Here is a 17,371-nt window from a genome sequence, read left to right as displayed (position 1 = left end):
CTCCCACACCCTCCCACTTTAGTTCCTCCGACACTCCCCCTAAACACAGCTGGACACGCCCACTTTTCTGACTTTTTCCAAAGTAGAGGTGTGAAAACACCCTGCTGAAACGAGGGGGTTTCATGGCCCTTTAAGAGGGTTGATCAGATCACTATCATTATGGGCCCTATCATACACCCGGTGCAATAAGGTGCAAGACATGCTTGGCGTGAGTTGTTTAAATAGTGAATCCATTTGTACTACTTTGTGGACTCATGTGTGCTTGTCTATAAAGGAGGTGTGTTAAGGCAGTGGTCCCCAACCCCCGGGCTGCGGACCGGTACCGGTCCGTGGATCAATCAGTACCGTGCTGCACAAGAATTAATTATCTTTAAGTTGGCAGATAAAGTAGCTGCATTTAAAGCCAAACTGGATTTGTGGGGACAGCGCGTGAAAAGAGGCATATTGGACTTGCATGATGTGTGTGTGCAGGCGCTCACAAGCTCTTTCACGGGCACACGCAAAGCTTGAAGGTAAAAAAACAACGGCTTATCATTAGCATCTTATTGATGATTATTTACACGGTTGGCATTAAGATGAACATATAAACATTATCTGACTAATTTATAGCAGCTAAATGTGTCTGGGAAAATATTCAAAGGCTTTTATTCTCAGAAACCGCGCGGACGTGAATGCGTCTGACTGTTCTGATCGGCTAAAGCAGACGTCTCACGTCAGCACGTTCTAGACGTGGACGCGCTCTTTCCGGCAGTTTTCCTTCTGCGTTCACACAGTGCAGCATTCCGGCAAATTACCGGTAATGTTACAACTTCTCTTTCCGGAAAATAGCCAGAACGAATTTACCAGTATTTTTGAAAAGGGCCTGTTCACACATACACACCTTTCTGGAAAATTGCCGGTAATTTTCTGGAAAGGTCTGTATGTGTGAAAGGGGCTTTTGACTGCCATTACCCCCAGATGGGACCATCTCGTTGCAAAGAAACAAGCTCAGGGCTCCCATTGATTTAACGTTACGGACAGTTTTTGATTTTATAATGTTATATTGTTGGAACAATGTGTTAATAAAGTTATTACTTCCTAATATTATAATTGTAAGGGTGTCACGATCCTCCAAATCCTCGTTTCGATTACATTTTCGATTCTAAAGGCACGATTCGATTCGATTTTCGATTATGAATAATTAATTAATTAATGACCAATTAATTATTTGTAGTCTACCGTTTAAACTACCTGACCTGCATGGTCTTTGTTTTACCAATAAACAAATCATAAAGTAAATGAATAAAGATAAGTTACGCACATAATTACCACCTGTCAATCACTTTTTCTGCAGGACTCGTAAATAGGCAGTGATCTGTGTCGTTATAATGGCGTCGGTAAAAAAGACGCACAACCAACAGAAACCAGCCAACAGTATCTGAGGTGTTCGCTAAAATGACAAAGTACAAGTGAGTGAAAGATTGAAGCAGTCCTCTGACTGCCTGGACCTGCTGTCTCGAGCGCATGGCTGTGTGCGTCTGTGTCTGTGTGGTCACCTGATGTACATTTTCAGAGGTAGAGAGGAAGGAGGGCTGCTCAGAAATGCTACACGCCACTGTGGATGTCAAATCGTTGTCGTTCTAAAATGCCATTTAAAAACAAAGACAGTGTAAACAGGGCCTGAGTGTGTACTTTTCGCGAGCGGATTTGCAACGGGGGCGGGCGGAGGATCGCGATGCCGGTGTTGTCTATCGGACGAACCCTAATACATACATAGCAGAGCTTGCAAAACTGTGTTTTTTGTCGACAACACGAACGTTGTTAACATAACTCACTGGAAGTCCAAAATTCTTACACACCGGCGACTTCATTGAAAGAGGAGAGAGTTTAAGCTCTGTCGACGGGTCTCCTGCTTCTGCAAGCACTTCAACAAGCCTGTTTTTTTCCCGCTTGGCAAGCCAAGCTGACGTGACATGGGGGCGTGGCAGCATCGACGATTCTATTTTTTGATTCGATAATTGAGCATAAATTTCGATCGATTTCAATTAAAAATCGAAATCGTGACACCCCTACATAATAGTATTGTAATGTTGGAGCAATGTGCTAATAAAGTTCCATATGAGTACAGTGGATTCACGTTTATTATTATTATTATTATTATTATTATTTCAACCCCCCCTCCCCCACCCCCCCGGTCTGTAGTAAAATTGTCAAGCGGTCCGCAGTTAGAAAAAGGTTGGGGACCACTGTGTTAAGGCACATTATTAGTGCGTTGCTATTTTGAGGAACTGAAATAGGCCGCGCCACTGACCAACTGAAAGCTAAAGTCCAGCGTAGAGAGCATTAGTTGTGCACCTATGCAGGTCCAAACGCTTACACACTGCTGAATACACACAGGATGTTCAGCAATACACAAATATCTTTACAGATGAAAACAATTAAAGGATTAAAATGATCCAGAAATGATGATTTTCTACATCAATATAAACAGCACTGCCTCCATGCCTTCTCCACCTCGGGGGGCTTTTAAAGTTTATTCATGACGATCTGCATCTGTATAATGTGATTATTATTAGCAGTATTATTGATTATCTACAGATTTATATTTGTTTTAATAAACACAAGTTCAGATTTGTCCACCTGTGGGGTTTTGGAGACGTCTGCATCAGCATATGGAGCATAAGAGCAGGACGTGTGTTTGGATGTAACTCTGACCACACTTCATTATTCCTGTTCATTTATTCCTCTGCTGGAGATTAGAACTGAATTTAAAAATAGTTTTGAAGCAAATCTTTGCGCTTAAAGGAAATTAAATATGTGGGCTAATGGATGTGTTCAGTGGAGTGAGTTTCCACCATTTCCTCACTCCACCAAAGTAAAGGAGTAAAGAGTGAAAGTAAAGAGGCTGAATGGAGGAGGCTCGTTCTTTATCCTCGCGCTGCAGATGCTCTAATTAACAGTTTTCTCACCAGTGAAGCGTTCAGTTTTTACACTTACAAAGTCGCCATGTAAATAGCAAATGCACCATGGAGCAACACAACTGACTCTTAAAAGGAATGAGATGAGACTCTGATTGGTTCAAAGCAGGTTATGCTCAAAACACACCCAGAACTCATCAAGAGAACAAGCACAACCCTGTTAGACCATGCGCCGCAGCAAAGAACGGATTTTACCATCCTTACAACAGCAAAAGTGGATTCAGACACGCCCATAATGTTGTGTTAAAGTAGAGCCTGTAGAGTGCAAGTCTGTGAGATAACATGAAGAGTGATTCTGGTTTTACCTCAAAGTCGTCTGTCGGAAGTTCAGTGTTTTCAGCCTGTATAGACTCATGCTGTTTGTCCAAAAGGCTAGATTTTACAGGGATGAGCACAGTCTTCTTCATGAAGCCTTCATCAGAGCCCTGGAAGTCAACAACAACACCAAATCATCATCAGAAACAAACAGTACCTTTTACATCACTTGTGTCAAACTCCACAGCTCCGCACTTCAACACACTTATGGCCCGTTTCCACTGCTTGGTACTGACTGGTACAGTACGACAAAGTGGGGTACGACAAAGTTTCAGTCGACGTCATTCTCACTTAAGGAAATCTCGCTCAAAGTAAAGCTGTAAGAGTCGTTCACATATCATATGAGAAGCAGTTCTCACAAAACAGATGATTTATACACATAAACACTTGTTTATAAATGTTTATTACTAATTTTTCTATGAACCTAATTTGATTAATACTGAAGATTAATGAAATAGCCTACTGTAACGTTTGCAATTATATAAAATAAAGAAATAAATATACATATATAGACCCTTATACTGTGTTCACACCAGAAGCGGAACGCGTGGATAAATTGCGCTATTCGCACGTAAATAGCCGCGTGACCATTTGAGTTTACTTGCTTCATTCGCGTGTCAAATTCACTTCAGAACAGACGTGGATTCGCATGATGGGCAGGGCTGCCCGGTGACTCTAGCTACGTTGTTAAATGTCTAACATGTTTTTTTTTTAATAAAATAACAATGTTTATGTGCTTTGTGAAGGCTGAAAAACAGCGTTGATACATTTACTGCCGTGTCTGTCGAGTCCACTAGATCCTTTCAAGGGTGCATCCAGCTCTGTGAGTTCATAAACTCCTCCAGAAAATGAACCCGGATGATGGAGGCTTTTAACGGTGCTTCTGACTGAGCGGAGCCCAGTTTGATGAGAAGATGTTGTTGTCGCCGGGAGGATTTTCCCCGGGACGCCAACAACAGGCCCTACGTCACAATCACACCCCCACAAGAGCAAACTCCTGATTGGTTAACTCGGCACGAATCTCGGCTTAAGTTCAGATTTTTTGAACTCGAGCGATTCCCGCATCCTCAGTCCTCATCGCGACGCAGGATGTCTATTCGCGCATTTGCATTGACTTAACATGTAATATTTAGGTTGCTGAAAGAATCATTTGCTCCTTTGTTTTTTCTGGCTTCTCCTTTATTTTTACGCTTCACTCTCGCGCTTCTCCTTTTCTGAAAGGATCAGCTGACAGAAGCACTTTAATAATCATGCACACATTATTATCAGCAGCTCAAGAAGTTATATCATCTTTGCTTTAAATTACAAAAAATGAATTACGGCTTATGCGAGGGGTTTTTAATGCAGCGTTTATGGGACAGGACAGCAAATTTGTCATTATTCTCTCCTCTGGCTGCTGTTATCAGTCCCACACATTTTTTTTCCTTTTTCTGAAAGTCTTTATAACATTATTGTGGCTTTTTCTTTCATTATTTGAGCAAATACGATTGTAAAAAAATTATTTGTTGTACTCTCCAATTCACTGCGCTCTAAGTTTGCCAACTATGACAACTTCCGCTACTGAGAAACACAGAAGTGTGAAAAGGGTCCATATCATTCAGCTGCGCATCAAGCTCCGCCTTTTGGTACCCTTTTGTCATGCTGGGTACCTTTTGCCAAGGGTAACCAAAAAGTGGTGTGATACGGTTTGATTTTTAGTACCTTTTGACCATGGAAACAGGCATAAAAGCATACCGAAACGGGTCATTACATTTCAAACAAGTCTGATAGACTTAATTAGTTTGATCAGGTGTGTTAAATTAGGGATAAAGCTAAACTGTGCAGAGCTGTGGCCCTTCAGGAACTGGATTTGACACCTGTGCTCCACATAATGAATCTCAGGAAACCTATAAATCATATTTCAACCAAAATTAAATCTAATAAAAATAAATAAATATTTTGGGAAAATTATTTAAATATTAAACTCAGCTTATTTTAAATATTTTAGAATATTTGCTTTAAATTATTGTTTACAAAATGTACATCATAAAAATATCATACAAATTAAGCAATACTCTTAAATATGAGCTGAACGTGATATTTAGATGAAAAAAGTACATGATAAATGTAAAAATATTATATTAAAATGGAAAACAAACAAACAAACAAACAAACAAACCAAAATTGGTTAATAAAAACTAGAATACTTACAAGTTTTAATAAATTAACTAATAAAAACTATAACTAATCTTTAAGTTTTAATAAATTAATAAGCAAGACCATTTTGAAAGAACTATTGAAATATGCGAACTAAAAATAATTACAATGAAAAATGACGATAACAGGGTTTCTGCAGGTTTCATCAAGTTAAATTTAAGACATTTAAAGACATTTTAAAGATCATTATGAATGAAATTTCAGACTCATAAAGGGCTAAAGGCAAAGGAGTTTTTCAAAATATCCCAGATGGATGAGATTTAAATTTGACCTATCAAAAAGTATATATTATTCAATACATTAAGTAATACAATAATACATTGATAATAAAAAAATTTAATATTTTAGATATTTCTTAGCAAAACATTTCAAATATTTGTGCGAAAACAAACAAGTTCAACTTGTCTCCATACATTTTTTCCAACATAAACTTTCTTAAAAAAATAAATTAAATAAATGTTAGTTAAAAAAAAGTAAAGTTTTAAAAAGTTTTAAAACTATAGTAAACTAAATCTATGCACAACAATCTCAGTCTCCTCAGCAATAAATACATGGAGCACTTTTAAACATGTTATTGTAGGCAAAATAATTAAACCATTATGATAAATAGAGTTAAAATTACCTTTCAAATAAAAAGTTTAAAGTTTTATTGAGATGGATTGTTGGTGAATGTATAGGTTTTGGCCAGATTTGGTTACTAAACATGAACAAAGAAAAATTAGGCCTTGTTTAAGACCTACAACACAATTTTTCAGTCAATTAAAGACGTAAGGCCTAAAATGTTGATTTTGGGATTTAAGACATTAGGACTTATTAAGAGCCTGCGGAAACCCTGGATAAATAGAGAATAATTAGTCCTCCATTGGAAAATTGGGAATTTTTAAACAGAATGTGTGCATTTCAGCATTATAGCAACATTTTTGAACTGCTTTTAAAGCATTACTTTTTAGTGAAATTTATATAAAGTAAAAAAATATATATAAATATTTTAAATGAACACTGAAATTCAATAGCAAAATGATTATGCACTACTAAATCACTTTAATGTGCAAATAAAAATGTAACAAAGCTCCTAATAAAGTCACATTATTAGCAAGAGCGATGCAAAATTCAGGAGAGAAAGAGCTGAATTTATATTACTGTCAAAATCATCTAAAACCTGGCCAAATTTTCTTCCTCTCCACTCTTTCTTTCTGGACATGTTTTGTGAGCTTCACCCTGGAGCTCTTTCTTTCATTCTGATCTTCTAAGGAGCAGAAGTACACCCAGACTTAGTGGAGCTACTCAAACATTTGCTTCACCTTGATCTGCTCCCAGATCCAGCCGTCCTGGATGCTCTCCGAGTGCTGGAGAAAAAGCCGGCAGCAAAGCCGGAAGGTATTTTCATCCAGAAAACATGATGCAGGCTTTCTCTCACCGGTCATCTGAGGGTCAGAGTAAACATAAGTACACAGTTAACAACTGATAATCAATGCGCGACCAATAAAAACATCAGCAATGCTGGCTTATTTATAAATATCAGGCAACATTTTTGTGAAACTGCAAAAATCCTATTTCAACATACATTTGACTGGTGTTTCTAGGTGAAATGAACACTAGGGGGCAGTATGATACCAACGATTTTTGTTCCTTTTCACACTAAGAATATTTACATGGACATTATCGATAAATAAAGGATTATTTTGTGCAGTTCTTTGCACAACTTAACGCTGCCTTTGATTTGTAATGTATATGTTTACGTGACCTATCTATCTCCATAAGGACAACATTTCTGGCGTGGTCTGCTTGTACCTAACTTTTACAGTGTTGCGACGGAAAGCAATCGGAAAGCTGCAGCGCACTCCTGCCGCAATAGAGATTAAAGTAACGCAAAATCAAGGTAAATCTATCTGGTCACAGTGCACTTTTCTCTTACGTTTGCTTTTGAAAACAATACTTGTTGTGTTCAGGGAAAGGTTTAGGTCAGTGTTTTGCTAGCTGATCTGTACGACAAGCATTGCCTTCTCCTGGATGTGTACAAGAAGGATGTGTATCTGAAACGTGGAGCAAAACGTGCTCCAACATATTTCCGACTTGCAAAAATGTAGGCAGCGCCCTCTAGTGGCTTTGACGCCTGAAACATACAACAAAATGTAACCAAAGCAACAGATTTCAGATATGCAAAAATGTAGACAGCGCCATCTAGTGGATTTATAATTTGAAACATCCAATGAAACTTACTGTAAGTGCTGCTTTTTAGTACCCCAACATATTTCAAATTTACAAAAATAGAAAAACGTACAACAAAACATACCGAATGCAGTGCATTTCAGATTTGCACAAATGCAGACAGTGCCATCTAGAGGATCTGTCATATAAAACATGCAACAAAAATAACGCGAGTAACACACTTCAAATGATCGTCGCAAAAATATAGACAGCGCCCTCTAGTGCAGTGGTTCCCAAAGTGGGGGTTGGGACCCCCCTAGGGGTCGCGGTATAATGAAGAGGGGTCGCCTGGTGATTTCCAAAAATCTATTTATTTTCAATTAACCACTAGAATTACCATTTTTTACTGAAGAGAAAAAAATAGTTGTTTATAGTTGCATGCAATATTGTTACTATAGTAGCTTATAGTTACTAGTTCTATTGGATTGCGACCCCTGGGGTAATTACATAATATTAAAGAGACAGCAATAGCGTCAGATGCAGCAGACTGATTTTATGGCACCAGATTAAACTTTCTGGCCCATTTACAGCACTGACATACATTAAAAAAATTAAACGAAGAATAGAATTGGGTGTATTGGTGTGTGTGCACCATTGCATGCAAGGTTTCTATATTTATAACCACCTCAGAGGATATGGGGGGGTCACGAGTCACTGGCATTGTCGTTTTTGGGGTCGCAGGCTGAAAAGATTGGGAACCCCTGCTCTAGAGGTTTTAAAATTTGAAACATGCAATAAAACGTACCCTAAGTGACGCATTTCAGAACCCCAACTAAGATATTTCAAATACGCATAACTGTAGATGGTGCCCTCTAGCGTATTTGTCATTTGAAACATCCAATGAAGCTTACTATAAATGTCACATTTTAGAACTCCAACATATTTCAAATTCACAAAAATGAGAAAAACATACAACAAAACATACCGAATGTAGTGCATTTTTGATTTGCACAAATGTAGACAGTGCCATATAGAGGATCTGTCATATAAAACGTGCAACAAAACATAACACAAGTAACCCATTTCAGATGATCATCGCAAAAATTTAGACAGCGCCCTCTAGTGGATTTGTAATTTGAAACTAGCAATGAAACATACCCTAAGTGACGCATTTCAGGACCCAAACTAACATAGTTCAAACTCACAAAAATCTAGGCAGCGCCCTCTATTGGATTTGACACTTGAAACTTACAACAAAACGTACCCAACGCATTGCATTTCAGACTTGCAAAAATGTACACATCATACACATCACATCATCTAGTGCAGGTGTGGGCAAACTTGATCCTGGAGGGCTAGTGTCCTGCATAGTTAAGCTCCAACCCTACTCAAACAGACCTCCCTATAGAGTTCAAGTGATCTTGAAGACACTGATTAGTTTGTTCAGGTGTGTTTGACTAGTGTTGGAACAAAACTCTGCAGGGACACCTGCCCTCGAGGATCAAGTTTGCCCATCCCTGATCTAGTGGCTTTGTCATCTGAAACGTAAACAAAACGTACCCTAAGTAACACATTTCAGATTGTCATCACAAAAATATACAGAGCCCTGTAGTGAATTTGAAATTTGAAACATGCAATAAAACATACCCTATGCATTTCAGAACCCTAACATATTTCAAATACGTATAACTGTAGATGTCTCCATCTAGTGGATTTATAATTTGAAACATCCAATGAAACTTACTGTAAGTGACGCATTTTAAAAGCCTAACATATTTCAAATTCACACAAATAGAAAAATGTAAAAAACAAATTTGAATGCAGTTCATTTCAGATTTCCACAAATGTAGACAGTGCCCTCTAGTGGATTTGTATTTTAAAACATGCAATGAAATGTACCCAAAGTAACGTATTTTCGACTATCATCGCAAAAATGTAGACAGCGCGCAGTAGTGGATTTGCAATTAGAATCATGCGATGAAACACCCAACGCAAACATTTGCAGACAGCACTATCTAGTGGATTTGTTATATGAAATGTGCAACAAAACGTACTCTAAATAACTTTTCAGATTATCATTGCAAAAATGTAGACAACGACCAATGATTTGCAATTTAAAACAACGCAATGAAACGTACCTTAAGTAATGTATTTCATAACCCTAAATAACATGTGTTAAATTTGAAAAAAATGTAGACTTTTTGAAATTTTAAATTTCAACATGCGATGAAACGTTTCCAAAGTAACGTTTTTAAATTCACAAAAATGTAGACTGCGCCCTCTAGTGGATTTTAAATTTAAACATGCAATGAAACGTTCCCAAAGTAACGTTTTTAAATTCACAAAAATTTAGACTGCGCCATCTAGTGGATTTTAAATTTAAACATGCAATGAAACGTTCCCAAAGTAACGTTTTTAAATTCACAAAAATGTAGCCTGCGCCCTCTAGTGGATTTTAAATTTAAACATGCAATGAAACGTTCCCAAAGTAACGTTTTTAAACTCACAAAAATGTAGCCTGCACCCTCTAGTGGATTTTAAATTTAAACATGCAATGAAACGTTCCCAAAGTAACGTTTTTAAATTCACAAAAATGTAGACTGCGCTCTCTAGTGGATTTTTAATTTAAACATGCAATGAAACGTTCCCAAAGTAACGTTTTTAAACTCACAAAAATGTAGACTGCACCCTCTAGTGGATTTTAAATTTAAACATGCAATATACAATCCCAAAGTAACGTTTTTAAATTCACAAAAATGTAGCCTGCGCTCTCTAGTGGATTTTAAATTTAAACATGCAATATATCGTTCCCAAAGTAACGTTTTTAAACTCACAAAAATGTAGACTGCACCCTCTAGTGGATTTTAAATTTAAACATGCAATGAAACGTTCCCAAAGTAACGTTTTTAAATTCACAAAAATGTAAACTGCACCCTCTAGTGGATTTTAAATTTAAACATGCAATGAAACGTTCCCAAAGTAACGTTTTTAAATTCACAAAAATTTAGACTGCACCCTCTAGTGGATTTTAAATTTAAACATGCAATGAAACGTTCCCAAAGTAACGTTTTTAAATTCACAAAAATGTAGCCTGCGCCCTCTAGTGGATTTTAAATTTAAACATGCAATGAAACGTTCCCAAAGTAACGTTTTTAAACTCACAAAAATGTAGCCTGCACCCTCTAGTGGATTTTAAATTTAAACATGCAATGAAACGTTCCCAAAGTAACGTTTTTAAATTCACAAAAATGTAGACTGCGCCCTCTAGTGGATTTTTAATTTAAACATGCAATGAAACGTTCCCAAAGTAACGTTTTTAAACTCACAAAAATGTAGACTGCACCCTCTAGTGGATTTTAAATTTAAACATGCAATATACAATCCCAAAGTAACGTTTTTAAATTCACAAAAATGTAGCCTGCGCTCTCTAGTGGATTTTAAATTTAAACATGCAATATATCGTTCCCAAAGTAACGTTTTTAAACTCACAAAAATGTAGACTGCACCCTCTAGTGGATTTTAAATTTAAACATGCAATATACAATCCCAAAGTAACGTTTTTAAATTCACAAAAATGTAGCCTGCGCTCTCTAGTGGATTTTAAATTTAAACATGCAATGAAACGTTCCCAAAGTAACGTTTTTAAATTCACAAAAATGTAAACTGCACCCTCTAGTGGATTTTAAATTTAAACATGCAATGAAACGTTCCCAAAGTAACGTTTTTAAATTCACAAAAATGTAGCCTGCGCCCTCTAGTGGATTTTAAATTTAAACATGCAATGAAACGTTCCCAAAGTAACGTTTTTAAACTCACAAAAATGTAGCCTGCACCCTCTAGTGGATTTTAAATTTAAACATGCAATGAAACGTTCCCAAAGTAACGTTTTTAAATTCACAAAAATGTAGACTGCGCTCTGTAGTGGATTTTTAATTTAAACATGCAATGAAACGTTCCCAAAGTAACGTTTTTAAACTCACAAAAATGTAGACTGCACCCTCTAGTGGATTTTAAATTTAAACATGCAATATACAATCCCAAAGTAACGTTTTTAAATTCACAAAAATGTAGCCTGCGCTCTCTAGTGGATTTTAAATTTAAACATGCAATATATCGTTCCCAAAGTAACGTTTTTAAACTCACAAAAATGTAGACTGCACCCTCTAGTGGATTTTAAATTTAAACATGCAATATACAATCCCAAAGTAACGTTTTAAAATTCACAAAAATGTAGCCTGCGCTCTCTAGTGGATTTTAAATTTAAACATGCAATGAAACGTTCCCAAAGTAACGTTTTTAAATTCACAAAAATGTAAACTGCACCCTCTAGTGGATTTTAAATTTAAACATGCAATGAAACGTTCCCAAAGTAACGTTTTTAAATTCACAAAAATGTAGACGGCACACTCTAATGGATTTGTACTCTTCTCTGATTGGTCCAATGACCTTACTCTACTACGTGTGCTCCAACTGATGCTTTGTTTCAGGAAGTCCAGATTTACCTCTTTCATTTGTGAAGCAATAACACCATTTATCCTGAACTTTGACCATTGCAGACCTCTACATTCACACACAGCTACACTACAAACTACATGACAGGTAACATCCAAAAAACGGTGCACTTAAAAAAGCAAGCTGTGTATATTCACATGCACATTTCCAATTGCCGAAAAAAATTCTATCACAACTTTTGGCTGCTGGATCGCAACAGTGACTCTGGCTTCAATTACTCAAGAGGAAACGTCTGATTCGCTAAATGGCTCTTTCCTGCCCGTGCCTCTTTCACTCCCTCTGCATGAACAAGCAGAAATGAGAAACATCAAACAAGCCGGTTATTCACATCTTCACCGATCAGCCGGTTTAAAGAGCATCTACAACTATAAACTACACAGACACAAGTTCACAACATGCCTTAATTAATTACAGAGTGCAAAGCAATAAACAAAAGCACACACTTGAGCGGGTTAGCTCTGTCTGCGTGTCTAGCTTCAATAGCAAATCTTCACAAACAATTAATGCATACAGCTAAATCTTAATTAGTCACATTTAAAACTGTTCTCAATAAACAATTTTAAACTCATAAACCTACTGGTTACTGGGCAATTGCAGATTTAGACTAACCGGCCACTTTATTAGGTACACCTTACTATCACTGGGTTGGACCCCTTTTTGCCTTCAGAACTGCCTTAATCCTTTGTGGCATAGATTCAACATGACACTGGAAATATTCCTCAGGGACTTTGCTCAATATTGACATGATAGCATCACACAGTTGCTGCAGATTTGTCGGCTGCACATCCATGATGCCAATCTCCCAAAGGTGCTCTACTGGAATAAACCAGTCTGGCCATTCTCCTCAGACCTCTGGCATCAACAAGGCATTTGCGCCCAAAGAACTGCCGCTCACTGGATATTTCCTCATCATTAGACCATTCTCTGTTAACCCGAGAAATTGTTGTTGTGAGTGAAAATCCCAGTAGATAAGCAGTTTCTGAAATACTCAGAGCAGCACCAACAACCAAGCCACGTTCAGTCACTTAAATCCCCTTTCTTCCCTATTCTGATGCTCGCTTTGAACTGCAGCAGATCGTCCTGACCATGCATACAAGCCTAAATACAATGAGTTGCTGTCATCTGATTGGCTGATTAGGAATTTGTGTTAACGAGCAGGACTTTAATATATCTAATAAAGTGGCTGGTGAGTGTATTTCAGAACTTTTTCACCAAAATAATAATAATTTTCTATCATTTATGATAGAGATGTAACTTTTAAAAATGTTGACACAATTATTTTCCTCGACTCCAAACACATACGTTTTTATTCGGTAAATGTAATTGATAAAAAATTGTATAAAAACTGGACAGCATTGGTAATTTCTTGCCAGGATGTTGTGTGTTCATATTTAGGCACATTAAAGTGTAAAGCATAATTTAAAATATGGGATAAATCACTTTTGAAAAAAAATAAATAAATAAAGATGTAAAACTGAACTGTAAACATTATAAGGTGAAAAAAAAAACATCAAATTGAAGAATACAGATTGTCCAAAATAAGACTTTGAATACATTAAAATGTTTATTAAACGATGCTATTTTTACTATTGTTGTTTGTCCAATTATATTCGCCATGTGATAATACTAAAATGAAATGATTTTTTTAATGGTTTAGCTACTTTCTTACACTTCAACATAGCAAATAAATCATGTATTAAAATGCATCTGCATTGCACTTACATGTAATGCGCGTGCGTAGCTGTGCATTTATACTTCTGCGCTCTGTTTCTGTTGCTCTGCAATAACACTTCTGAAACTCTAGCTGGCAGTAGGTATATGTTCCTCTGTGTCGAGTTTCTTTGCTGGTGTTTTGTTTTTTCTGAACGCTTCCTTAATGTACAAGTAGTTCAATCTTGCTCATTTTGAGGGTTGGGATTGGCGGACGTGCAACAACTTTAACCCAACACAAAGCAACAGTCTCCATCCAGAGCTCCTTGTAAACAGTCGAAACTTTTAAACAGTCACTCCAACAGACTCGCGTGGCTCTCAGTCCCGCCCACACTCGTCTGCGTTTCCAAGCCAACCTATCAGAGCTTGCGTTATGCGTCGTTGTGACATGTAGTTACATTTTTTGAGAGGTGGACATCAGCGACGCCAACGTTTACAGCGAGGGCTATGCGTCCACGCATAGGCTCTGCCATAGAATACGCGTGCGCTTGACGTAGAAGTATAAATCAGCCTTCAATACTGTTCTATCTAATTAAAAAAAGGCCAAGAAAAAAAAAAGAATTCACAACAACAACAACAAAAAAAATAGAATTTAAATATTTCGTTATTAAAACTAAATCTTTACTGATTTGACTGCTGGACTGGTCCATGATTAAAGATGGGGGACACATTTGCGCAGATGTAATAATTACGTTTAAATAAAAAATTTTTAGACCCTCACTATACAAAATCTGATAGAAAACAATTTATTCATTAATTTTCTTGTCGGCTTAGTCCCTTTATGAATCCGGAGTCGCCACAGCGGAATGAACCGCCAACTTATCCAGCAAGTTTTTATGCAGCGGACGCTCTTCCAGCCGCAACCCATCTCTGGGAAACAGACACACTCATTCAAGCCGCTAACCTTGCTTATTGCTTAAATCCGCCCCTGCTTACATATTTCAGACTACACTACAGTTGCACACAGAGCACTGTTTTCAAACAGGTTTCCACAAACACGCCCCCTCAACTGTCATTGGTCAAACAAACGCATAGCTCTGCCCTAAACTTACACATTTTGTTTGTTGAGCTAATAATTGGCTGTATATGTTAACTTTTCTTTACTTCCTGCAACCTCTTCGAGTATTTTATTGTAATATGCAGTTGCCTCTGTGTATTACAATGATCGAAGTTTGGATGTGAAGTGTCTTAACACAAATTACACTAATATTTCACTGTAATTTCAAATATAACAACGGTTTACAGCTTGAAAGACTAATGAATCCTCTTTGCATATAGCCAGGAAACACCTTTTGCTGATACTGTTATATAAAGCGTTATAAAGCGTCTTAAACACAACAGCGCAGACAGAAAACATCAGTTTGAGCATCAGCTTTCGGGGCTCTTCAACCGTGCAGCACTCAAGAGCCGCTATTTATAAAGCCGGCGGCATCGTTGCTGTGGTTACAGCAGAACACGTTCTTTTTAACTTTGATGTGATTTAGAATCTGCCTACATGTTCTAAATGTTCGAAACCGTCAGAAAGAACATCCACACACACATACAGACACACACACGCTGGCGCAAACTGCTCTACCGCTCGGTCTTACCATGATCTCACACGGCCACTTCCGGGATCCTGAGCGCGGAGGGGGCGCCACGGAACAGCCAATGTTATTCAGCACAGGCGGTTTCAAGCCGCCCACTCCGGGAAAAAAAAGCACAGCGCAGACATTAGAGGACAGAGAGCAGTTAAAACATTCGCCAAAATAATACACACAGCACAAGACAGATGAGATCAGCGTCCACAATCAGCTAGTTTAACCCGAAACTAAAGCCCTGACGCTTTTTAGTAGCCATTATGACATTGTTTTGATGTTTTGTTTATGATCAATCATACTATTGGTGATGGAGCGAATCATTTCCATTCCTGAAAATGTATCTATAGGCAAGATTTAATGTTCAATTTAATGATTTTATATATATTTTCCATATTAAACATTTTATTGAATCTTAAATAATCATAATTATCACGTGATCTACTGTTTGCATCACATGGGCTACCTACTTTTTTTTTTTAATTGAACAACAAATATACAATTTAAACATGACATCCAAAAATACAAAAGTAACTAATAACAAATTAAAATAAATTACATAATTTAAACAAATAAAAAAGACAATTCAACATAGAGGTCTTTACAATGATAATATTTTAACTTAACCAATAAACAGCAAGAGTACTAATCAATTAACTTCAGCTCCTTTGCCACAATAATTGTATTTATACATTTTTCGCTCTTAATATATTGGAGCGATTCTATATACAAATGAAAGTCTGCAATAGCAACCTTTAAACAAGGTTTAGAGTTATTTAACCTGCATTTATGAACATTAAATTTACAGAAAAAAATTAAAAGATTCAGTAAAAATTCCACAGATAAATTGTTTGAAACAAAATAAAAAATAACGTCTTTGGGGGTCAATTTGCAACTAAAACCTGATTTTTTTTTTGACATACAATGATAGATCTTCCCAAAATTTTTTTGAATATTCACAATCATAAAAAAGATGAATCAACGTTTCTGGGTGATGTAAACAGAATGAACAGTTTCCATCCGCCTGCGACCTAGGCTACCTACTGCCATACACAGATGATCTCCTGTGGCGTCATGGGATTAAAAAGTGTCTAGCATATGCAGAATTTCGACATAATTTGTTGGTAATTCAGGGACTCTTTTATAAACACTTTGTTGAGACATCATTTTATCCCATACTGGTTTTTGCTTACTTACTGCGTTTGTTTTAGAACTTCTGATTTATTTGCCTATTTGGATATTTATCAAAATAACTAGGAACCAGTGCAATCTGAGCATCCAATGCTTTTTAATCTGCTCACCTAACCCTACCCCATCACAGTGACGTCGCCAGTCCTATAGTGCATAGTGGAGGAACTATGACGTCAATTTGCATGCAAAAACCATTAGCATTTTAGCAGTCCCAGTTCCCTCCTGCCAAAGTCAATAGGTTTTTTTGAATGGGATTTTGGTTAAATCATTTAAAAAAGGTTCATGGCAATCGTAAACTCAAGATACTTTCACGTTTTATTCTACGACAAAAACACATCCATTATATCTTACTCTTGATTTTTTTAATCGGTTAACGCTTGGGAGTCGTGGGCCCCTAATAACATCTCTGGGGGCCTCAAAACGCGTGGGCCCTTAGAATCGTCCAAAGAACTCCAAAGAAGATCCACCCCTGGCTATACATGCTGTGTACTGTACAGACTAATGAAAGTTTAAAGCAATGTGTTTGCTGCTTTTGTACTATTTGTCTTAAGCAGAGGAGTTGCTAGACAAAAAGCTGTACTGGGACATAGTTCCCCCTTAAAAAAAAAAAATTTAAAAAATTAAAAAAAAAAAAAATATATATATATATATATACAGTTGAAGTCAGAATTATTTCACAAATGATATGTAACGGAGCAAGGAAATGTTCACAGTATGTCTGATAATTTTTTTTCTTCTGGAAAAAAATCTTATTTGTTTTATTTT

At 36.9% G+C, this 17,371-nt stretch overlaps 1 protein-coding gene across 5 annotated transcripts in view; it reads right to left on the bottom strand.

The window, feature by feature from the left end:
- atg10 (ATG10 autophagy related 10 homolog (S. cerevisiae)) overlaps positions 1-15,466 on the bottom strand; it is a 38,290-nt gene extending 22,824 nt beyond the window's left edge. For 2 of the 5 annotated variants that reach the window (XR_015500526.1, XM_087269709.1), the window contains exons 1-3: positions 13,851-15,464; positions 6,770-6,892; positions 3,263-3,382 (exon numbers count right to left, since the gene is read on the bottom strand). Coding sequence is in view for 3 of the 5 variants with exons in the window: in XM_087269709.1 (XP_087125835.1) it covers positions 3,263-3,382; positions 6,770-6,892; positions 13,851-13,877 (270 nt within the window). In the remaining 2 variants the exon portion in view is untranslated. 5 annotated transcript variants of the gene reach the window in all.
- Between the last annotated feature and the right edge of the window lie 1,905 nt (positions 15,467-17,371).

Source organism: Danio rerio, chromosome 10, assembly GCF_052040795.2.
Source record: "Danio rerio strain M-AB ecotype USA chromosome 10, GRCz13ab, whole genome shotgun sequence".
NCBI classification, from domain to species: domain Eukaryota; kingdom Metazoa; phylum Chordata; class Actinopteri; order Cypriniformes; family Danionidae; genus Danio; species Danio rerio.
This window is presented reverse-complemented; position numbering and strand designations above follow the sequence as displayed.